Raw genomic sequence first — 24,987 nt, 5'->3', positions numbered from 1 at the left:
CTATGGAAGGAGGAAGGGTATAATTATTTGATCACAGGCTGCTTTAAAGACCTGTCAAAGACAAGATGATCTCTTTATTATGTCTTAAAAGAGGTTGTCCAGTACTTTCCTTTGCACATGACTATACATTAACATTTAAATTAATTATATGGAGGGAAAAAGGTATGAATCAAAATAAATCTACACCTCTGACCTCCTTAGAAATGCTGCCAGAAGAGCACTTTGACAAGAACCATCAGATCACATGCATATTGAAAGGGCAAACAGAGGCCAACTTCTGTTGGACTTCACGCTCATACAGTAAACCGAAACATCATTTATTTCTTTATTTATTGCTGATTTTGTGTCAATCATCCCTTCTGTCAAGTTTTGGAACCTTTGAAATTCAGGACCTGTCTCACAGTGTCTGAACTACATTCAAATATATCATATGTATTGATCACTGACACCTGTTCACAGTACGTGTGAAATGTAAGGAATCTCTCATTTTGGCGGAAGATTCACATATTACTTGTTACAGATGTAGTCTGGAGCTGTGCAACCAACATACTTCTATGAAAACATTGCCGTCAACCCCAATTAATTGAATTTAATTTTTGCTTTGCTTACCATACAGATAAATCACTCCTCATGAAAAACAGCACGGAATACAGTTAAGCAGAAACAACTTTTTTACCCCACATGTTGCACTGTCATTGAATGGAGTCTGGTTGTGGTGAGCAGCAGTCTGTGCCAAACATGTGGTTTAGGTTTAGTGTGTGAGGATGCCAGGGTGCAACGACATCCTGTGACTTGGTGGTTACACACACATAACGTCCATACAGCGAATCGCTGTCCGGCTGAGGTGCTTCTTTGCTGATGTTTTACACTCACTGGGGCGAAATCCAGAGCCAGAAATTCAAAACGAGAATTCAAACTTGAGTGTTTTGCATGAAGTAAGCGGACATTGTACGATAAAGTCCACAAAGTAAAATAACTGTTCTGTGCTGGCTAAATATCTTTGGCCAGGGCCTTCAAGTCTCGTCAAAAGATAAAGTTGTTATCACCTTTATCATGAAAATGCAAAGAGCCCAAAGACTGTAAACAGGAATATATAACTAGACTGTCACAATATTTACTTATCCATGTAACTAAAAAAAAAAAAGATAATATGATAAATAACTGAAAAATAGAAAATTATAATAAATGAGGAAATACAAAATAAATAATATATGGAACCATACAGATTAATTCAATGATCTATTTCATATAAATGGCTTCTTAAATTCATATTCATAAAAGCCATTTATATTGTTTTATTCATAATATTAGTTTTTTTCCCTGTCAAAATAGAAAGGCAAGAAAAAAGTTTTAATGTAGCACAATTCAACAACAACAATGTGATTCAAAATGCTTTACCTTAGAACATTAAAGCATTGAAAACTAAATTTAGAAAGGTAAAACAGAGAGAGCAGTACAGTGTAGTTATCATGGTCTGTGTTTTTTTCTTGGGGGGTGTTCTGTTTTTCCTGTCCTTTTAGTTTCTACTCTTTTCGTGGTTTAATTATTCAGTCTTTTGGTTTGATGTTCTTATTTACTTACTTTATCCCTGTTTGGTTCTTGGCTCCACTTCCTCATCTGTCTCCGACTCGATCAGCCACAGCTGCAGACACTTCCTCATCAGTTTGCCTCAGTATATATTCTCCTTGGATTATTTCAGTCCTTCAGTCATAATCTACATGACTTCAACTCACTGCTTTCCAGTTCCCCATTTCAGCTGTTTGTTTGTTTTTAATTATTATTGTTATGTTGTTTTTATTTATTTAGTCTCTTGTATTGTATGAATTTCTGGCTCAGCTGCACCTTTTGTTTGTTCTTTAAATAAACATTTTAGTTTTTCATTCCTTTCACATTGGAGACCTCAAAACCATTCACCCTGGACTTTGTAACAGCAGTGAAAGTCATCAATCACAGTCCTTCCTTCTAATAAAGTTAATTTATCAAATGCAGTGGCAAACGGAAAAGTCTTCAGGTTTAATTTAAGAGAAGCAAGAGTTGACACACATCTGCAGTCATCTGGGAGTTTGTTTTGACATTTCTGGCCCATTAAAAACTGAAAGCAGCTGATGACACAAAGCAAAGCTGTTCCCGGAGACTTGAGATGTCATGAAGGTTCATAACATACCGGAATATCTGAGATGGACTGTGGCCCCAAACCACTACTTCACCATTTCAGGGTTAAATTTCTCTCGAACCGTGTACACGTGGTCTGAGGAAAGTTAGAACAAGAGTGCACATTCTTACTGCTTATAATCGAAACCTCGTCACTGTGTTTGCAAACACTGGTGAGTGTATTTATTTCCTAAATAATGTTTCATTCTTACGTCAGTCATAAAAACTGTCAAATCTGATGTTTCAAAAAGTGATGAAGATTCCAGTAGAAGCATGAGCTGCAGCTGGTGAGAAAAGAACTGTTAGTCAACACTTTCTAGGTGCTTTCAGGACGTTTTAAACGTGATGAGACGTCCCAGTGTTCTACTGTAAATGATGCCAAGAAAGAGGCAAGTGTTGTTTCCCACGATGATTAGTTGTTTTTTCATTTTTTTAACGCTTTCATCTTCACATTTAGCAGCCAAACTTCATGTAAACAAATGTGCCCACTCAATGGAACATGCTTGACTTCACCAGCCTCGATCTTCTTCTAATCACTCTTCCGCCCTCAGACAGTTTCCAGCAGAGAATGTCGTCATTTGGCGGCCTCAGGCCCGCCTACACACGGCTGATTATAGTTTGAAGTGAACAACACACGCACACAGGATCACCACTTTACATTATTTCCATTACATAAATGGTTGCAGAAATGCCAAATAAACAAAAAAAATCACTGTGAGAGCTGTTGTGAATGAGCGTGTTTGAAGAGAAATACATTTAGATTATTCAAATTGGACCAAAGAACAGTGAAAACAGCAGGACGTGCCAGCTATTTTCTGCAGTATTCTCGATTAAACCAAGATTCAAGTAAAAATTTGTCAGTCCTGATCTGAAAAATTTAAACAAATTCTTTATCATCACAAAAATGTCCTCTATTGCCTCACAAAAAAACCTTTTCATACAGAATCTATTTATTCATTTGTATATTTTATCCTGTTAAATAAACTAGATAAATGACGAAATAAATGGGTGTTAAATAAAACAGCTCACTGCATGTTAGAGTATATGTTGTCTGTGAAACACCAACCTTAATATTAGAAGTTAGAAGTAAACACTATAAATATGAGCCAAGAGAAGCTAAACGTGCTTCAATCTTCACTTTGTGTCAGCTTTATGGGAGAAAACAATAATTTATAAAGTACCCCACGAAGGTTTTGAACCAAAACTCATTTCTCCATATATTACCAGGTAAAGCAGGAAATGGAAAGAAATACAGCTGAAAACACTGAGTCAGTCTGTAATGTAGTCTAACTTAATGTAGTCAGTCTATATTAAAGTCAATAGTATTGTCAGTAATATAGTGAATAATATATATATATATATATATATATATATATATATATATTTATATTGCTTCAATAATGTCTGGGGAGGATTCATCCCTCCATAAGACCTGCTGACACTGATTTTCAGTCCACTTCTTGTGCCATTTGGCATAGCTCAGCCTTTTCTCCCTGTTTCCCTTCCTGTAGAATGGCTTCTTGACAGCCACCCTTCCATGGAGAGCATTTCCTTTGGGGCTTTAGTGAACAGTAGATGGATGCTGAGAAATACCAACTTTTCAGCAACTTTGGGAATCATCTTGTTGCTGCAAAAATAACATATTGTTTGTCAAACTATGTTTAATAAGTGGGGTCAAATGATATCTTTCTGTCTTTGTGACAGGCTGCTAGTAACGAAACATCTAAAGATACAATTTTAAAGTGGTCTTTGCTAATTTGTCTGACATGTGCAAACACAACACTGGTTCGATGAGTAAGATGCCTTTTTTGTACTTGAATGATTCATAGACTAGTATTAGCAAGGAAAAAATTTGGGGAAAAGCAGCCAATGTTTGCTGAAAAACCTTGAAAGACCAATGAAAAAGCTATTGTTTGAGATCAAATTCGAAGATTACAAGAGAAAAAATAAAAATAAATTAGCCGTGGTTTGACACTTTTTACGCAGGTCTGTGTATTACACTCAACATAATGAACATGATGACGTTTCCATGATAAATCTGTATGGAGAAGTCCTTTAAAAACTTCTCATCAGAGGGAAATTAGACATCATCAGTCAACTCAAACTACATAATCAGCTGCAGCGAACAAAGTTAAGAAACTATTTACAATGCTGAGCTGCAGAGGATCTTTTTGAAGTAGAGTTATTCAAAATTCACAAATGAACCTGTAATTGAAGTTATTGCAGCATGTCGTCCTGCAGAGCTCGATTAAAAAAAGACTGCCGTTTCTGAGAACGGTTTTGCTGTTTTATTTTCAAATCATTCTTCAAAGAGTTTATTTTAGTTTCATCTAGTTTCCAATAAATGTACAATAATATCAGCCAAGTTTGACACAGACTGCTGAGATGCTGTGGAAACAAAGGCTCATTGATGTTTGATCCTTTTGGAAGCTTCAGTGAGTTCAGCAAAGTGCAGAGCACCTTCTAACCACTCTTGTACCTCATCCCAGCTGTGGCTGTTTCATCAGCTGTTTCTGAGAGACTGAAACAGGAAAAAATAAACAGAGCTCTCGGAACCGAACCATATCCCTTACTAATATGATAAATGAAGTCACGAGAAGGCTTTAAACTCGTGATTTCTCACAAATCATCATTCTAATTCAGGTTTACAGCTGTTAATGTCCTGAATTTGCACTCCAGGTGATTTACATTAACTGTACTTCCACCTTGCATAAAACTGAAACCATACTAATCCAAAAGGATTTTTATAATTTATACAGGAGCTTAGACCTTAAGTTCAGGCATGGCCTGAAATCACACTGACTATAATCCAGCTTTTTTCCTTCTTCCTAATATCATCATGTAACATTAAACTGAGAACAAAGGATTGACATTCACATGGTTGTAATCAGAATATTCTTGATTTCATACCAAATTTAATGTCTCTATTTCTTGTATTTAGCGATGAATAACTTATTATAAGCGTACTCATGATAATACTTCACTTCTTTACTGTCTGCCAACTGGAAAAACTCGATGAGATGCAAATTAAAGTCTGCTATGTAGTCTGCTATGTAGTTTTTCTACAATTTCCAGGGTCAAAAGTTAACATTAAGAAACATTATTAAAGGTGCTCTTTGTAGAAATAAATGTTTACTACATTCAAAGTTTGACTACAGACATCAACAGTATTGGAAAAAGCATTGAGGTTACATTAAAAAAAACTCCTATGTGCCATTAAAGCTGCAGTCTGCAACTCTTTTTCAAGCATAATGCCTGGAACTGTCCGGGGATTCTGAAAGTAGTACATTAAATACCCCAATACAAAAAAAAAGAGTTCTCTAGGTCCCCTATATGTCCCGCTAGGTCCCTCCAAAGCCAGCAGGTTTGTTTACAAAATTGCAGACCGGACCGGTAAAAGGTAACCAATCAGGTTACGAGCTGGGCTCTGCTGCCTGTCAATCACCGATTGTGCACGCGCGATACAAGGTAGGCTCGTCCCCACGCTTATTTATCTAGACTATTGAACTTCATTACGGGCTAGTCTACTTACTGTGTCTTCCATGATCGCAAATGACAGGTGAGTTGATGAATGAGGAGTCGTGTACGCGCATCTGGCGTGCACGTAGACGTGCACGAGTTCTCATGTGTTTTGATGGGGCGGGACAGGAAGTTGAATAACTTTTTATTTTTCGGTTAAAAAATAAGCATTTCTTGCATTTTGCGGCTACGGAGGTCACCGTTTTCAACTTCAAGCGTTCTGATAGATCATGTAAACTCTTAAAATGCCAAAAAGTAGGACTTTACGTATGACAACAACAAATCCTGCAGACTGCAACTTTAAACTGAGATAAACAGCTCAGATCTTTTGGGGATGAACTGCATTTTACTGTAATATTGCTTTGCACCATTGCATGGTATGAGAGCCTCCATAGTTCTAGTCCCCTTGGTGCCAACAGAATAAGAAGAGGAGGGTGTATCTGAATAAAAAGCACAGTAATTACAACAGTAGGAGCTCCTGCCAAGCAAGCGTTACCTTCAGCACATCACAAAGGAATGGCGTTTAGCAGCAAAGGTTCGAAGTGATAGAAAAAGAGGCAAAACAAGAGTAAATATCTCTGTTGCTTTTCTTCACTGGAGACAGCTTTTGGGCAGAAAAGGCCTCAGATCTAATGCAGAACTTGCAACGTTTCTTCTCTCAGTAATAAGTTTGTGTTGTTAATATTGTAGATGGAGCTTTTGTTTTAATTAAAACCTTTCTCAGCTGATTCTGTGATGTCAGCGTAAACCGTATGCTATGTTTTTACCTGTGGTTGTCTCTTGTTTGTGGGTTGTGTTGGTGCTTTTTCTTGGAAAAAGAAATCTGTAATCTCAATGGGATCTTCCTAGTTAAACAACAAAATAAATCAAATAAATGCTTGTAAAGGCAGCTGTGACGGGGCCGCACGGTATTTGCAGTAAAATCCAAATTAGGGTATGATTGTATTTATTATTTTTAGTTGTTAGTTGGTAAGGTTTTAGTCATTAAGGATGATTCTCAGTTAAAAGGGAAGGAGACAGTAGCTGATGAGGAAGGGGTTTTTCCCCTATCTTTGTTATGGTGATATGGTGATATTAAAAAAAAAAAAAAAACAGACTTAAGATAAACAGATATGTAACAGATATTGAAAGATAAACCTGGTCTGGTAAATGTGTCCCCTTGTGATGGTAATTTTATTATTTTAATTTATCTTTAAACTGGCCTGTAAAAAGATTATTATTGACATTATATATTTATGTTGTCACAATGACGCATATCTGTCTTAAAGTGTGTTTCATGTAATTTATGAATTAAGCATTTACTTTTAATAAATGCTTAATAGAAGTCTTAAACAAATTGTGTAAGCCGTAAAGCATAAATTCTGTGATTTCTTGTTTTTCATGTAATTTATTTATTACTCTTGAGATTTAAAATCTCCTTTTCAAGAGTGTCCTGACCAAGTCAGGAGTGTCTTGTCCAAGCAGCTGTAGTTAAGACAATACACACACAACATACTTGTAATAAAACACACAAAGTGTTTGCACGTACATGTCCTATTAAATAAACACAGAAGCCATCAGAATCTATAAGCATTTGTTAATGTGACAATCTGTTTTTATGATAAAATATGGCTCAATCTAATGGGCAGGCTTTGACCTTTGTTAGAGTAATTGGTTACAAGCCACTTTGACAAATTATCCTGCAGGGGGAAAAAAGGAAACAGAGAGGGTCAGACTGGAGGTAAACACAGCGCAGTAACTATCAGCTGTGTATATGTGAGCTGGCATGTTACTTTCTGTGTCATTAGGTTCAACTTGTACCTCAGGAGAAACTATGCTGAGCCACTCCAGTGTCCTGAAGGCATTTTCAAGGTTGGGAGAAGGTGGGTTATTCGTCTTCCAGCCAACACTGTCTCCTGTAGCGTCACACAGCTGTGTGCGGCCTACACTAAATCTGTCACACAGCACAGCGCACTCATTCCTATGTTACCGCTCAGGCTAAAGATAAATGCAGAGAAAGTGAAAGCACATTCCCCTTCCCAATCTGACCAATCCCTATGGACCATTTATTGCTGAATATAAGGAACATTTGAACATTTTACCATCAGAGCTCAGAAAGAACATTTTGACTTCTGGCATAAGCTCAGGGACAACACTTGTCCAGACGATTCCTGCTGATTTCTGGTCTCCAGCAACAGGCACTGACATTAAATCATGGCTGTAGCAGTGATGAGACAGAAATAAAATGGAAGGAGCTGGAGTGAAGAGATGGATGGTGTCAAATTTCCAACCAACCCTTGGTGTTAGTGGCGTGGTAATCCAGCAAGAAGGAATGACATTGATAAAATAGTCTTTGCCTAAAAGGTCGCCTGATATTCAAATGAATCAAACATGTAATTTATGTTTGACATGATATGTGATGCCAGAGAGAATTTCTATCAATCATAAGTCATGGTTAGAAGACGGTTGAATGTAAAACGGCCACTATGTTGCTCTAAATCAAACGAAGGTAGTTGAAATTGATTTTTTTTTTTTTGTCAGTCCAGTCACATCAACCTATTTTCCTCAGATTAGTTCTAACAGATGAAATCTATGATGCTTCAGAGCATAAACTTCTATTTGGCAGAAAGTCAAAATACGTTTGTTTACTGACTGAAATCATCCAGCGTTTATTACAACATAGACGGGAGTTCAACATCTTTCCTTAACTTTGTACCACAAATCTGGAAGCAGGCGCTAACTGTCTCGTTTCATCTCTGATTCGGCTCTTTGGCTGAATTAATGGCTTCATCGCTTCGGGCCAGATTGACCTTATCCTCATTAAGTAGTGACATTTTCTGTCCTCTCGGCTTCTCTCACTAAATATTCTGTTACCTCCGAGAACTGAGACGACATATTATGACAGAGCCAGTGACAAATTCAAGCTGCTTTTGAAAAACACCGACATGTTTGGATACAGTGTGAACAAATTTACGTTCAATATAAAGGTACAGCCAAAATGAGCGTCAGCTCAAGAAAGAAAGATTTTTGGATCAGTTTTATCAAGCATTTAGGTAGTATTGGGTGGTATCTATTCGGTTAAATTGCTAAATTAATTTAAGTGTAATTAGTTGCCAAAACTGGGAAAAACATGATCATTAAATAACAGTTAAACTTCAAAATGAAAATGTTGGTGAATTCAAAGAGGTGACATCCAAACATAGTCTTTTCAGTAAAAATATTACATTGTTTGGCTTTAACATTGATTCTGTTGATGAGCATCATTAGCAGTGGTAGTTGCTTTCTGATGTTTGTGTGGATAAGCTAACTGCTTGCTGTCTGTATATTTGTGTTAGTTGTGATTAGTGATTATTTAACTCTCGGCAATATGCCAGGAAGTTGGCATATTTACAATAAATAAAGAAATTAATAAATGTTTTGTCTGTCCAAATTTTATCAGGCACGTGGGTATAAAACATCTTGCATGTATGCCCACATTAAATCATCCATTTAAGGTCAAGGTCGAGGCATTTTTATTATCCCTAAGGGGGACATTTGTTGTACAGCCAGCTGGAAAAAAACTCATTCATGGCAACATGAAGGTTCACACTCAGTGAACAATACATCAAAATAATACATAATAACATGGGATCAAATGAAAGGAAATTGAATAGTGAGGCCGCTAAAACAATCATATGAGACTGTTTAGAAAGCCAGTGGCAGCTGGTATAAAAGAGCTCTTGTATCTCTTCCTTTTTGCATCTTTTGGTCACAAATCTACGGCCGGATGTAAGCAAAGCAAACCCAATCAGAAGACTTAGATCAAGGAAACAGCCATACTCTTCATGTATACAGCAACAGGTCAGCCTGGCCCGAACCTTTGGAACCCTTAATAAGATCCAATACTCAATAACAATCAGCAACGTAACAATAAAAACATCAACAAGTCATATGCAAACACAAAAATCAACATGTCACACTCCAAAGTAAGGGATAAATACAATTACACAGTTTATTGAATACATTGGGTCCCATTAGAAACAATTGTTTCTAAAAGACCTCTTAAAGCAGAAAATGGCAATTAAATTCAATTACATAAAAACATTGTCAGTTTGACTTAATGGAGATCAAATTAATCTCATCAATATTTACAATCATACTGTCAGTATGATGTGAGTAATATCAGTACAAATCAGGTTAAAGGATGGCAATATTTGCAGCTCTATTCTGGCCCACCTTGAAGGTTTTAATGTGTGATGACATGGGTATGTGACACTAAGCCACTGTGTGTTTGTGTGAGAGTTGTTTGTTGTTGTGTCACTATTTCCTATTGATAACATTTTGCTGACTTGATAATCAGGCTGCGGTTCTTAAATCACCCTCCGCTGCAGACCCACTTTAATTACCACGTCCCCGCTTTTATTCACACTGACAAGACTGCTCATTAATCACTACACAGAAGCAAGCCCTTCCATTTTATCGTCCCATATATCAGAGCACACCGCCCACATGAAATGATGTGGGTTGTGGATCAGATAATGCAGATATGTTTAGTCTCCCTCAAAACCCTTAATAGCTCCAACAGATCGATAAAGTCTGGTGCTATTGCACATTTAGTTGTTTTCAGTTTCATGAAATGTAAGAAGAAATTGAATTTTTCAGATCCTACGAAACATGATTTACCTTCATGCATTTCACGCATCTGTCTCAGCAGATGGGCGTCACGTTCTTAACCATTCCACAAGTCAGACACATCTGCCAACACAGCTGCAGAAAGCCAGAGTTTCTATATAGATTCACCACGGTGGTGACAAAAATGGGTTCATTTGGCTCAGGCAGTTCGAGCAGAATTAGTTCTGATGTAAACGTTAAAGTTTTCAATGAAAAAATGTAATTTGTTTTGACACTGAGAAAGATTTGTGAGGAGGAAAAGCCACAAAAATGTTTTAGTTTTTTTCTCCATGATGACAACTGAGTGGAAGTTTTATTCGGCTGTTAAATCGTCAAAAATTCTGCACTCGATGTATTTCATAGCAGCTGTTAAGCTGCTGAATTTAAACAGACTGACATTCAACTGTTAAAGGAAACACATGAGCTATATTCTGTGAATTTAGAGAATACATAACATTAGTTATTCAGGAGGAAATCTGAAGATAAAATGATCAAATGGAGCAAATGATCATATTCTGAAAACAATGATCAATAAACATTTATGTAATTTACTGCAAAAAAAGCAGCTGGAAACAGTCACAGGAAATAGTTAAGTAGCCAGAAATCTTTTATCATATCTTTTATATCAACATGTTTGAAGACATTTGACACTTAATTATCTTTGAAACGAAAAGATAATACAGAACTAGGTAAATTATACAAATAAATATTTTCTTAGCTTTTGAATTTATAAAAAATAAAAATAAAACAGTAATGACTAAGAAATTAAGTAAACCTCTGTGTACAGAATCTCTTCAAAGCCATAAAATTAGAACCAGGGGTTCCAGATTAGGTGCCGTTGATTAGACCCTCTTAAGGAAGTGGGAACCTGTCTAAAGTCTGCAGCTATCTCTGTTACTGAAGCGTGTGACATCATCACGCCAAGATCCAACAGGTCTCTAATACCCAGCAAACACTGCACGATTTTGGGCCGTACCAGATGAAAGATGACCATCTTAAGACCCTAAACGTGTTCTTACATCACATTTTCTGAAATGTTCAAAGACGAACAGTGTCATTGTCTGCTGCTGTTACTTGAGTCTCCCAATCACTCAATAGGACTGGGCATGGAGTCATGAAAATGATAAAAGCCACAATAAAGCTGAACAGTGTAGAAGGAAGCCAAGTGAGATAAACATAACTCGTGGAATTCAAACTAAGTTGTAGCAACAGAGGCCTCGTCTGTATGATATGTCATCCAGCTCAGACCTATCAAAGAAAGACGCAGTGTGGAGGAAAATATAAGATATTAAAAGTAAGTGGCAAACTAGTGAACACATTAACACATAGTCATAAATAATGCCGCTGTTTTACAGTTCTTCAGTTCATAAAACTTTATGTCACTGTGATGCTTAGAGTGTGTACATCGTACTACAATTCAGCCAGGATCATCAAATGCTTCTCACACAGTGTGGTTTCCAGTGAACATATCCGACAGTGTGTTGCTGTATTAAGTCCTTGTCTGTTTGGGTCTGTCTGTTAATTCATCTAGAACACCTCAGCAAATCAAGCAGGTGTGATTGAGGGGGGGGGGGGTTCCAGGACCTTAAAACCTTTCAAAGGATTTACAGGTAACTCAACAAGAAATTTGAATTTAAATGGAGGCATGTCTTTGCTATCATACACAAGGATAGTTTTGGAATATTTGCTTGGCTACATAAGTACATTTTTATGCCTGATTTACTCATCTGGGAAGCTTCCCAGCATAGAACTGACTTTTGTCTCATTCTGTGCCGTAGACTGTAGAATAAAGAAATTTGTACTTTGCTGGTTGATTTATTACAAATGCCTCTTGACACCGAGCATATCAAGAGAAGAACCTCTAGCCAGCTGTGGTGGTGGAAATGTTATGGTTTGGGGTTGCTTAGCTGTCTCAATGACCGGGCATCCTGCAATCAACAAATTCTGTATCATATCAAAAATTTCTTGAAATTGTCAACTGGTAAAAACAAAACAAAAAATGTGTTCATTTGTCTTGAAATTCAAGTTTAACAGGAAGTGGGGATTTCAACAGGATAATGATTCTGCATACTGTCAAAACCACAAAGGAAAGATTGAAGGAGGAAAAAACAGAGGGTAAATGAACAGTCAAGTCAAAATACAGGTTTGGATCCCATTGCAATGTAAGGAATTTGAAACAAGCATTACTTACAGGAAATAAGCATGTAAAAATGCAAGCTAATGACTCTCTAGTGAGCAATTATGCAGTTGCAAGTTATTTGAGCCAAAAGAGATCATAGAAGGGTTCAAATCCAGGAGTGTAACTATTTCCATAAAAGCACTGTAACTTCTCTTGATTATTTTAGTTCAATGAATGGTTGAAAATGCTAATTTTCTATGTGATATTGTTCAAGTTACTTCAAGTCACTTATTCGCAGGACCGAACGAAATTTTTTTAATATGCTGGGAAAAGTCAATGATTATCATTTTCCCACTTTTTCATAACAATAAGTGGTGTTTGACAACACTTTGGAAGAAATGACAGGGAGAATTGAATTATAAAAATCTTTAAAGGAAAACAGATGTCTACAGGAAGTTAATCATTAAAGAGAGTGTTTTTAATCCTGCATATGAATGAATGCTCACAATTAAAACATGATGCATCTTTGTGTGCCTGGATTGCCATGAGGTTAGCATTCCACTGTAATTAAATCCCAACACAGACCATAACTTTTACAGGCTCATAATGGAGAGTGTAGTTACTGTGACATCCTGCTCCATTTCAGTCTTCACACACAGAAAGACCACAGGAAGTTGCTGTCTTTACTGAACTCTTTTATGGCCAAGTACTGCTACATTTAAATAATATTTTACTGTTATAATGGCACCATTAAAATACAGTAAGCCTAATGTGGTGTGAAATCTAACATAAAGGAGGATGGTTGTCTTCAGGATCAAACAAAAGTCAGGGGAAATTTTCATTTGTCTGTATGTACTTCTCATTTCACAGCCGAGTGCTTTTATTAGAAGATGATCTGTTGTGAAGACAAGATGCCCAACATCCCTATTATTTAAGTATATGACTACACTGCAGATGACTGTAACTATTGCTAAGTACAGCTACAAAAATGTGTAAATAATGAGAAAGATTATACTTTGCGTTCTGTGGTACTACATTATTAGCAGCTTCTTTACAAATCATGTGCTTAATGTGCTTGCAGTGGTGTCTACTGCAGGTAAGACCCTGACTGCTCATAAGTGTCACGGCTAGGTTGTTAGCCGCCTCAAAATAACTCAGACCTAAGAGACACTGAACAGGGAGGATTAAAGTTAACAGAGTTTATTGAATGGAGGAGGTGGTTTGCATTTCTTTATTTTACCAATACTTTAAGACGAATTAATGACTGAACGCGTACTATTGCACTGTTAGCTCATAGCTGCCGTGTTGCTGTTATTAGGGGCTATCGGGGGGCTTATAGGGGGCTTTCTACACGCGTCTAGTGGGATGACTTCATTGATGCGTGCCGCTGCAGCATTCACTCAAAGATTGGTGAAGCTGACAGCTGGAGGGGTGTCAGTCCACCTCCTTGCTACAGCTGACGTGCCCTTGAGCCTTGAGCAAGGCACCGTACCCCCATGCTCCCCGGGCGTGGCTGCCCACTGCTCCAGTGTATGGCATCTGTCTCTGTGAGTGTGTGCCCCTGTGTGTGTTCAGGTGCCAACCTGGATGGGTTAAAAGAAGAGAACAAATTTTGTGTATGACAAATAAATCTGATCGTACTCTTAATGTCACGCAATTCATACCATTATCGTTACACTGTTTTGTGAAACTGTTAAACACTGATATCGCAACAGCTCTGGCCCAATTTTAAATTCCTCTTGTTGAACTTAGCCTTTTGACTTGAAATCTGCATCATATATCTTCACTTAAGAGCATGATGATTCTTTTTAAGAGTTATCACCGCAGGAGACATAAAAATCAGCCTTAACAAAGTCTCTAGTTTTACACCATCCAGACAGGATGACATCTTGTTGTGATTTTGCAGTTTCTCATGGCACAGTCAGCAAGCCCTCTTTTGCAGAATTTGAAACATGCGGTGGGCAATAAAAGCAACTGAATATTAAAAATTGCCTCTGGGGTCCAGCCAGACAGTCAGACAGTTTTAAAACAGCAGTTGAGCTTGTTTCTGACAGCGTGCTTGTCTTCTTGCAGCTGAATACTCATATGTGAACGTTCCACCGTTTCATTTTTGGCGAGCAGTTTCTGAGGCGCCCAGATAGATAGTGTGCTGCTTTCCACTCATAAAAGCCATGAAATGTCAGCGAGGAATGCACGCACCATGGTTACCTTTGCCACTTTGAAGACATCAGACATCTCAATGTGACGAGCACACTGTAGCTGTGATAGGTATTTTCACACAGGAATGAATTTCTATCATATTCTGCAATAATATTTTGAATTTAAGAAAGTGCCAAACTCCTGTCAGTTTCCAAAAGACTGAGATGGCAAGAAATAATAAATCGATAACATTCAGGTATGTGCTGTTTGGAATATTTTGGCAAACTGGGCAAAGAGACGAGCCATCAGACAGTTGTGGTGGAGGAAATTTGAGTCCACAAGCCAAGATGGAATATTTTCTTCAATATTACATTAGAATGGAGAGAAACCTTACTCTTGACTTCAGCAATCTAAGGAACATATTTACTGTATCTCAGGGTGCTTCTGAGATCATTAGGTATGCAGTCTTTGGGTTTTTTCACATTGCGGTGATTGGAAAGGGAAATGCTGTAAAAAGGACCTTCAAAATCATAAACCCTAGACTTAGTATTGGACCAGCCAGTGGATCGCAGAGGCCAAATGGCACCACTTATAAAGTGATTTTTCTGGAAAATGGGGGCAATGGGGTCTCGATTTGGAGCTGGAGGGAAAACACACAATGGCGGCCAAACACTTGATTGTAAAGAGGGACTTGGAAGGAAAAAATGACAGACATGAATATTCAGTCCAGGACCAACACACACTGAAACAAGCCTTTTCAGATGTGCTGCTGAGATCTATGAAGTTGGCTTAGCAGTAGCTTCATATGGCTGATCAAGTGTGAGCTCCCTCTTTGGGCTTTAACAAAAACAGCTGCTTCATCAGAACTGATTGTGCATAAACTCACAGTAAAAAGCTTCTGTTTTGTTTTACAGTTACTGAGTAATTGTAACTGTAACTGGCGTACTGAGTAACACATTTCTCTGCTCTCTGAGAGCAGAGAAATGTGTGAGAATAATACATTTTGTAAGAGGTTTTGTTCAGTGGTTTTTCAAGCATTATCAGTCAGTTCAAAACATTTAAGCAACTCTTACCCTGGACTTGTATGGTCATTGCTTCCTGAGCATTGACTTTGTTTTTGTTTTTTGTTTTTTTGGGGGGGGTATTTTCTCGGGCATTTTATTTAAGTTTTTCACTTTATGACAGTATGAGGTTAACACAAAGAAAAGGGAAAAATCCAAACAAAAATGTGAAAGTTAATGTTCTGCTTTTTAACACCTGAGCTACAATCCTGATGAACTTTGTTGTCATTAAAACTCTGTCGTCCTTAGAATCTGGATTTTCATTTTGATTGCATTCTATACAGGAAATGGTGGATTGGGGTGCCGGGTAGCTCACCTGGTTGAGCAAGTGCCCCATGTAGAGAGGCTGAAGCTCCTCAACACAGCCACCCTGGGTTCACATCTCAGCTTGGAGCCCTTTTCTGATTGTCTTTCCCTTCTTTTGGCCCTGACTTTCTGTTGAGCAACTTTCCAACAAGGCACACCAGAACCCAAAAAAAATCCTAAAATAAAAAAAAAAGGTAGATTAAATGCCTTTAACTTTTACTTTTACTCTTGCTTTTCTACTTTGGTGTTGTCTTGTTACAGAGTTACAGATTGTTAACATATTCATGCTCGCCTCAACATGAATTTTAATGACTTTGGCAATCTGACTTGTCATGTTGCTCTGTGCAGTGCGGACATTCCCAACACACGGCCTTGCAGACCTGCCTGCATGTCATTAAGACCAAGATTAAGATCAGAAAAATATTGAATTATTTAATGTTTATTCTCTATTAACTTCTCCTCTTTTCCAAGATGCACTAAGTTCGATAAGGCCACCTCAATGTTTATTCATGTCTTTATTCATGTTTATTCATGTAAAAGACCTTTTATAAAAAGTCATCCTGCAGGTGTCTGTCTTTAAAAAAATAAACCAATCTTTGTGTCAGTGCTTTTGCCTCTGCTCTCGTTCCTGTAAGCCAGCGGCCAATTTTAAATGTTGTCTTTAAACCACAGACTGTGCAAGAATGTCTAAATCTTGCCAGGTTCTTGTAAAATTAGAGCAAACATGACCACCTGTACCCAGTTTGCAGGAACGGTGCATAAACACCTTCTCTGTGTCACTCAAACAGACAAAAACTGAGGATATTTTGCTCATGCAGCTCCAGAAACCAGAAGGACAAACATGTCCTTGAGGAACATCTGGCCCGTTTGTAAGTGAATATGACTTTTCCATATTTTTCCAAAAAATGTTCAAATAACAAACTGGTCTAGAAATGCAAAACAAATATGCCGTCATTCATCCTCATCTGTTTTTCTTTCTTTTTTCATTCAATTCTGTTGACTGCTGCACAGCTCATCCATAATGTGCAGGATCCTTCTGGACAACTGATACTCCAGAGGTTATTTTGAGCGCATTGTTGCGCACTAAACAGAAGAAATATTAATGCATGCAATGCAACTGAATCTGTTCAAATCGATCCAGGAGCTTAAAACCATCTTCACCACAAACTGATCTCAGCAAAGCAAAGCTTATTAACCTTTTAATGACCAACTCTTCAAGTTAGGAGGACATTTGGGAGACTGAGTCTGAGCAGCTGAGATAAAACAGGCCTAAAATATTTGAGATAATACTGAGGAAGAGTAGGTGTGACATAAAGTGACCAACGACGTTAAATTGCGCTTACTGGCAGTGGTCGAACATCCAATGTAAACAGACTGCAGCACAGCAGACGTGAACTTGACTCAGGAGGCGCACAGCAGCAGAGACGCCCACACAGACTGAAGAAGCGCGCTATAAAAACACGACACGGTGTCTCAGCGTCAGTGGGGATCCCTCACATGTTCAAGCCACCATGGCACGGACAGATGAAGTCTGTATTGGAAAATGCTCCTTGAGGGATATCGATGCCTTCATTTTTCCTGCATCGGTGGATTTAACTAAGGGGATACGTGACTTCTGATCTTTAGGAAAAACACATTTTCTTTATTTGTTCCCGGACTTTTGCATTTGTTGTAAAGACGCGCTGCTTGGAGTACCTCTGAATATTTGCTTTGCAAAAAAACAAGAAGTGTATCCGACCTACTATATTGGTGAGCCTTTTCTCAGTTTTGTTTAAAATTAAATTAAAATAATTAGTTAATAAGTTTTTCTGCGGTACAAAAATAACCAGAGAATGAAAGCGAAAACTGAGTTGAATTTGTATTTAAATTCTTAATGAGAATTATTTAACAGATACCGTTTATGTAGTTTTATATCTATATGTTCAGGAGCAGAATATACTGCAATCAGTACAAATATCCATTCCTATTTTACTAGAATTAACAAAGTGGAAACTGGTCATTGGTCTGCAGTGGTGCAGAAAATGCAGGTTTCTTTGGTCGATTTGCATAACATTCTGCTTCTTGGTAATCTGATCTAAAACACTGCAGTTGCTACTCTAAAGAATTAAGACCTCAGTCTGGAAGAGATTTGAGCCAGAAAGGTCTGTTTGACCAGCAAAGTAATACTAAATAGTAAGACATCATTTCCAACTCTACTGTGTTCTAATATTCTGCATCTTTCAGCAGGGCAGATTCAAAAACAAAAGTTAAGCTCTTTCAGTTATTGTAAACCTGCAAACCATTAAAGGCTCAGTGCTCCTCTGCTACAAAGATTAAAAACATTCCTTTCAAATTTATTCCCTCATTTGGTGTTTTTGAGGCAATATGTTGCAGAGCGTTTACTAAATTATCTAAATTCCTTACAATGCATGTTTATTTGGGTTTATATCTTTATTGCTCCTCTAATTTATTGATGTTTTTCATTGAATCTTTAGCTTCCAGTTTATGCAAAATTCACAAATATTCTTTTGATGTCAACAGTTGAACTAATTCATACTGGCACTTTTCAAACCACATGTTTATCTAATTTCTCTTGCAGCGCCTCTCAACTATGGACCCCATGAACTTTGGCGCTCAGAGATGTTCGCTTTGAGCCACTATAACTCTTCGGCCTCCCCGCTCCTCCCTCGTCTGATTAATGCTAGTGGAGGCACGGTGGAGGACATGGTGGCCAATGAAGCTCATTCACAGCAGGGAAATGTCACCTCTGTGAAGCCTGTTGTCATATTGTGCATGACATTGGGCATCATCTCCAATGTTGTGGCTCTCTTCATCTTGGCTAACGCATACTCCCTTCAGCGCCGGCGTTCTAAAGCTACATTCCTTCTGTTTGCCACTTCACTGGTGTTTACAGACTTCATAGGCCATGTTATTGCTGGATCCCTGGTCATCCGACTCTACCTCTATCAAGCTGCGAGCCCTCCTAACCCTGATCCTCCTTATCACTTGTGCCAGTTCCTGGGTGGCTGCATGGTGTTTTTCGGCCTATGTCCACTCTTCATGGGCTGTGCCATGGCTGTAGAGCGATGCCTTGGTGTTACTAAACCGTTGCTGCACTCATCCTTGGTCACCAAAACGCGCTCAAAGGTCTGCCTGGCTGTCATCTGGCTGGCAGCTTTATGTGTGGCCTTGCTGCCATGCTTTCAGCTCGGCTCGTACACCTATCAGGGCCGAAAGACATGGTGCTTCATCAAAGTGCTCAATGAAACTAAAAAGGAGGATGTGGCATTTGTGGCGCTGTTCTCTGGACTTGGTCTGACCTCACTAGCTGTGGCGCTGGTGTGTAACACAATCAGTGGACTGACACTGGTGCTGGCCCGGCTCCGTAGGCAGCCCGGCTCCCATCACTCAGCCAGGTCCCATGACATTGAGATGGTGGTGCAGCTGGTGGGTATCATGGTCACCTCGTGCATCTGCTGGTGCCCTCTGCTGGTGAGTATTAGGAAGTGCAACGAGGGGGAAGCAAAGTTGGGGATGAGTTTAAAGATGATGAGATGAGATGAGATGATGCATCTCAAGGGGCTATCCTTGAAAATAAACAAATCCACCATAATGTTCAGTATTTGTGTTTCACAGTTTTCTGTCTTTGAAGCTTTTATCCATAAAAACTCACAAAGGTGTTTACACAACTACATGATCAACCTCTTCTTAGAAATATGTGAGCATGCTCAGAATGTGCTCAGTGGAAATCTCCGTCATTGTTGTATTCCAATTGTGATAGAAGAATAACTTTAGCTTAGATTTACCTAACTTTAGTCTGACTAGAAGTTTAATCATCTGATATTTGATTCTGTCATTTAATGAAAGTGTTAAATTAGCATCAGATTCAAAACACCAAATGCCACTGTGTAAGAAAGACTGGGAAGTTTCTGGTCTTATTTGTTTTCTTTACCATTGCTTTCAGCACATATGAGTCAAATAGGAATGGAATAAAAATGATAACTAGAAATAGAGCAGTCATCCACCAAGTTTTAATGGTTTGAACTCTGGCTTCTCCAGTCTACGAGTGTCGCGTGAGATTCTGATCTTCACAAATGCTTCTGATGTGCTCATGTGAATACATCTATGATAGATAGATAATAATGTTCTATATATGGAACATGAAGTGCCGTATGAATGGGGCTGTTATGTTAATTGCTTTGAGTGGTTAGCAAGACAAAAAAAAGCACTATATAGAAATTAAATACATTTAGTAGCAAGCATTGATCACAGACACTCACTCAGTAGGTGCAGTCAGTGCCTACACTGTAAAATCTTGCATGTTGATCTTATATTTCTTTAAACAAAAAAGGAAACAACTTACCATGAAAAATTTGATAAATATTACTTGTAATATTCCTTTACTTCCGATCTTTTGTTACAACCACCTGTGAACAACTTTTAAACAAGTTATTGAGCCCTAAGTAAACTAAATATAGGAACATTGCTGTGATAATAATGACAGTAACAGCTGGACAGCAGGGTTCTTCTTTATTTAAACACAATGTTATTTAAAGTATGATCCGAGATTACGGGCAAAAGTACCCAGTTTGATTTCATGATGATGTCTGAGTCCTGTATGAATAAAAGAAGGGTGAAAAGTTGCAACTAGAATTGTCAATGTAAACATCTTTTGTCTTGACATAAACTATCAAAATATGATGTGCTGATACAAAAGCTAGTAGAAATAACAGCTTTTTTTTACAAAGGAAAAAACTGGAAGAAATGTATAAAAAGAATAATGAGGAACTTTGCCCCTGCTTAGATCAGTCACATAGCAGCTGTGTAGGGACTGTAAGAAACGGCACAACTGCTCTTAAACCCCATGACAAATAAACCTGTTGACAGCATTTCAGAACTGAACAACACAGACCCAATTTACGTTGTTCGGTCCTTGTTTTTGGTATGATGACAGGGTGTGACCTCACTATTTTCGTCTGTGAATTCTGGCACTACTACTACAGCAAAGCCATATACAGCCCCAATTCCAGAAAAGTTGGGATGCTGTGTAAAATGTAAATGAAAACAGAATGTATGGATTTGATCATCTCACGAACCGATATTATATCATTATTATCATTAATTTTACCAGTTCATGAAAAAGAATTAGCTCAGCTTGAGTTTGATTGCCGCAGCACATCCCAAAAATGTTGGCACAGGTCCATGTATCCCACTATGTTGCATCTCCTCTTCTTCTAACAAAAGTCTGTAAACATCTGGGAACCGAGGAGACCAGCTGCTGGACCTTTTTGATCTTATCTGATTAAGAGCTCAACAGTCTTGGGTCTTTTTGTTGTAGTTTCTTTTTCATGATGCTTCAAATGTTTTCAGTTGGTGAAAGTTCTACTATTTACCCTTACATTTGTGTTACTGAGTTATCAGATGTATTGTTCTCCCTAACATGATAGAGTAACACATTTTTGTGTATTGGGGATTGTCATTTGTTTTTGTTATCAAAAACCACTTTGAAACTAATTGAAACAAGGCTTTTCAGTTCAGATAAATGTTTGGTATCACTCAGCCTTCTTTTAATATTAATAATAGTCTTAACTGCTGTTGAGTTGAATGTTTGAATGCACAGCTATGTCACAGAAAATACCACAGGATGATTTTAACATGTGAAATCTTTTGCTGCTGCTACAGCAAAGTTGATATTTTTGAGAAATTTGAGCTTTTATCAAATCAAATCAAATCCAATTTATTTATATAGCACATTTCATGTACAAACAATTCAAGTGCTTTACATAAAATAAAAGAAATAAAACAATTGCAGCAGGGACTGTAAGAAGCATTAAATATACATAAAAGAATATAAAGAGAAACAAATAAAATAATTTAAATGAATTTAAAAACAATTTATGTGAAAAATGTGTTTTTATTCTTTGAAATTACTGACAAAGTAAATCTTTCTTGTCTTCAGATCTTTGGCCTGATGTCGGGGATCCTCTCCAACACAAAAACCATTAAGGACAACCTCCCCTACTACGAAAACCTGTTGGTGTTGGGAGTCAGGTTGGCCACATGGAACCAGATCCTCGACCCCTGGGTCTACATCCTGCTGCGCCGCACAGTGCTCCGCAAAATCTACCTCATCGCTAAGTGCCAGGCAGGCATGAGGGGTACCATGATAGGCCGCTGGGAGCAGAGCTCTTTCCCCAGCTTAGACAAGAAAGAAAGTCAGCCAAATCTGAGCCGGTAGAAAGACAAACATTGTGGATATACTTAGTTACCGGGTCACTGAAAGAACTCTGCATGCAAAGGAAGGCAATGATGGTGGAGCAGTCCAAGTTTTAAAGTTTGGCATTTCTCAGTCAATTATTTTCAGAAATGCTTTATGGATTCAATCCAAAATTTCTCTTTCACATGCCGTCAAAGTTTATCAACAAGTTTATGGTTTGAATGGAAGCTAGCTATCTCGCCCATTGACTGCTGGGATAGGCTCCAGCCTCCCACGCCCCCCGCGACCCGACCGACGGATTCAGCGGTATAGATAATGGATGGATGGATGGATGGAAGCTAGCTAATGCTATGATTTTGCACAAAATATTATTGTAACGTTGACTTACAATAAGTGAACATTCCTTAATTTATATTCACATCGTGAAATGTTAAAGATTTATGTGAATGCAGCCCTAACTGTGCTTTGTTCTGAGAGACTCTGAGGTTTGTAGAACGGATATTTATGAGACTGAATATTGTCTGGTTTAATCTCTTAACCTCATTTTCACCAGCTTTAACAGTAAAAATAAATAGACTACTTGCACAGTAACTTGCTCTTATATATCATGAGTCAGCTGTGGAAGAAGCAAGCTGTATCAGTATAACCATCAAGGAGCTCTGGAGCAAACCCAGAGGCATGAAAAGTGTTTTGCTAATGTTATGTATTCTGCTGAATGTACCTTACTAAAACATATTCAAATACTGTGGAGATAATGTATGCTTGTGTTCATACCAATTTAGTGTGTTTAAAAAGGGAAATAATGAAATAAGATTATATGTGAATGTTACCCTCGGACATGTAAAGAGCTTTGAACTGAATGTAAATAAAACAGTGCAATGTGTTTTTATTTCAAAATGTAGCATTTATTTTTCTGTTCTTTTTAATAAGGAGGATATTTGAGTGGATGTGTCAGTGTGTAGGCCTACACATTTCTGTATAAACAGCAGCAGCATTCATTTAGTCAGTTTACTGTAGTTTAGTTTCTTTAGAGTTCTTTGCTGTAGAATATGTATGTGTCCACTAAACACAGTACTGTCGAAAAGTCTTGAGCCTCTCGTTTGCTTTGTAAAAGTGAGCATAAGCCATACTTGTAAAAATAGATAGAAACCATGTGTGTCTTAATCCATCGCTCACTTGTTTATATATTGACAGGAAAACAGGAAATAGGTACCAGCGATTTATTGAAGCATGTGTAAACATAAATTAAACTACAGTATTTCAGGCAAAAATGGAGTTTGTACAATTCTAACAACTCTTAAAGTCAGTATTTGGTATGATGATCCCACACTGCTTCAATGATGTTGAGGTCTGGGCTCTGGGGAGGATTCATCCCTGCATAAGACCTGTTGCCACAGATTTTCAGTCCACTTCTTGTGTCCTTTGGCACAGCTCAGCCTTTTGTCCCTATTTCCCTTCCTTAAGAAGGGCTTCTTGACAGCCACCCTTCCATGGAGACCATTTCTGATGAGGCTTCAGTAGATGGATCAGCTGAAGGTCCAGATGCATCTCTCAGGTCCTGTGTTTGCTGGATTTTTTCCTCTTTCTTAAGGACATCACTTTCAGATTCTGTTCATCTGCTGTAGATAGTTTTTTAGGCCTGACTCTTCTTCTTTTGTCTTCCACTTGTCCAGTTACATCGAAGATTTTAAGAACACACTGCACACCATGCTGAGATGTGCCAAGTTTTCAGTAAACAGCTAATTGATACTCATCTTGATGGCGCAAAACTACTATTTAGTTTTTATAAATAGTTTAACAATCATCTGTAAATATATACATATTTTTCATAGATGCAACTAAAGAAATGAGAACAAATATGTGCCTCTGCAACAGGTTGCTAGTTAAAAAAAAGTGCCAAGTGAACCAGTTTAAATATGTTTTCTCTTGTTAGCTAAGTTGTCTGTTATGTGTAGACAAATCACTGGTTCGTCCCTTGAGCGAGAGGCCTCTTTTATGACAGTCAGTGTATAGGCCAGTGTTAAGTGGCTTAACAAACAAAAAATATGTCTCTGAAAATAGTCAGATACAAGGACTGAACTTAAAAGGAGTGAAAAAGCAGCCAATGCCTGAAGAAAAAAGTTTAAAGACCTTACGAAATCCTGGAAAACTATTGCTCAAGATCACAAAAAAGATTCAAAGAAATTCTGGCTGCTTGGAAGCAAATTATAAACAAATGAGTTTTGCACTGTATTGTACGTTATTCATAATTCCCTCTAAGAATGGCATGATATGCCAAAGAAATGTTCTAATGAGTAATGAGTCATTCTTGGTATCTCTTTCAACAGATTATGACAAATGGAAAGGGGTTATTCAGAAAACTCATGAAGATAAAATTTTACTTAATCAAACATACTATTGAGCAAAATACTTTGATTCAGGCTTGACTCAGAGTCTGGCTGTCTCGAGTGCTCTGCATCATAAGTTCAACGAACATCCATCTTTACAGTGAGTAAGTTAAAGATTAGGTGTGCTACTTCGAATAAATACAGCTGTTTGAAGCTTCTTTATGCTTCTGTTTCTTCTACAGCAACATTTATTAATGGCCAAATTCACATGGTCTGCGGCTGGAATATGTTTTACCTCTAACTCCAGTGGTTTACTCTGTCTTGTCTGTCATTTGCCACTGGTGAACAGTGATATACATGGCTTACTCTGAGGGGTTTTCACCTGAAAAACTATGCTGGTCGGGAGATTTCTCCAAATGTTTAACCAATCCCAAATTCACTTCACATGTGACCTACTTTATAGAATAAACTAGTACTCCATAAATCAATAATAAACTAGAAAAGTGTAAATAACCACCTCCATTGTTTACAGTTGGAGTT

The 24,987-nt window shown here is 37.9% G+C and overlaps 1 protein-coding gene across 1 annotated transcript; it reads left to right on the top strand.

Moving 5' to 3' along the window:
* Window positions 1-17,419: 17,419 nt before the first annotated feature.
* Window positions 17,420-23,146, top strand: LOC142378823 (prostaglandin E2 receptor EP1 subtype-like). Its single transcript, XM_075463733.1, has 3 exons — window positions 17,420-17,673; window positions 18,503-19,395; window positions 21,863-23,146. The coding sequence occupies exons 2-3, from the start codon at window positions 18,544-18,546 to the stop codon at window positions 22,139-22,141; spliced, it is 1,131 nt and encodes a 376-aa protein (XP_075319848.1). The 5' UTR covers window positions 17,420-17,673; window positions 18,503-18,543; the 3' UTR covers window positions 22,142-23,146.
* Window positions 23,147-24,987: the final 1,841 nt, after the last annotated feature.

Source organism: Odontesthes bonariensis, chromosome 4 (genome assembly GCF_027942865.1).
Source record: "Odontesthes bonariensis isolate fOdoBon6 chromosome 4, fOdoBon6.hap1, whole genome shotgun sequence".
Classification (NCBI taxonomy): Eukaryota; Metazoa; Chordata; class Actinopteri; order Atheriniformes; family Atherinopsidae; genus Odontesthes; species Odontesthes bonariensis.
The sequence above is the reverse complement of the archived record's forward strand: the minus strand, read 5'-3'. Positions and strand labels throughout refer to the sequence as shown.

What these genes read in the sequence shown, in the direction of transcription:
- LOC142378823 (XM_075463733.1), top strand. Translation starts at nt 18,544, where the DNA reads ATGTTCGCTTTGAGCCACTATAACTCTTCGGCCTCCCCGCTCCTCCCT. An exon ending in TCTGCTGGTGCCCTCTGCTG is followed by an intron (nt 19,396 to 21,862) that starts GTGAGTATTAGG and finishes TCTTGTCTTCAG; the next exon opens with ATCTTTGGCCTGATGTCGGG.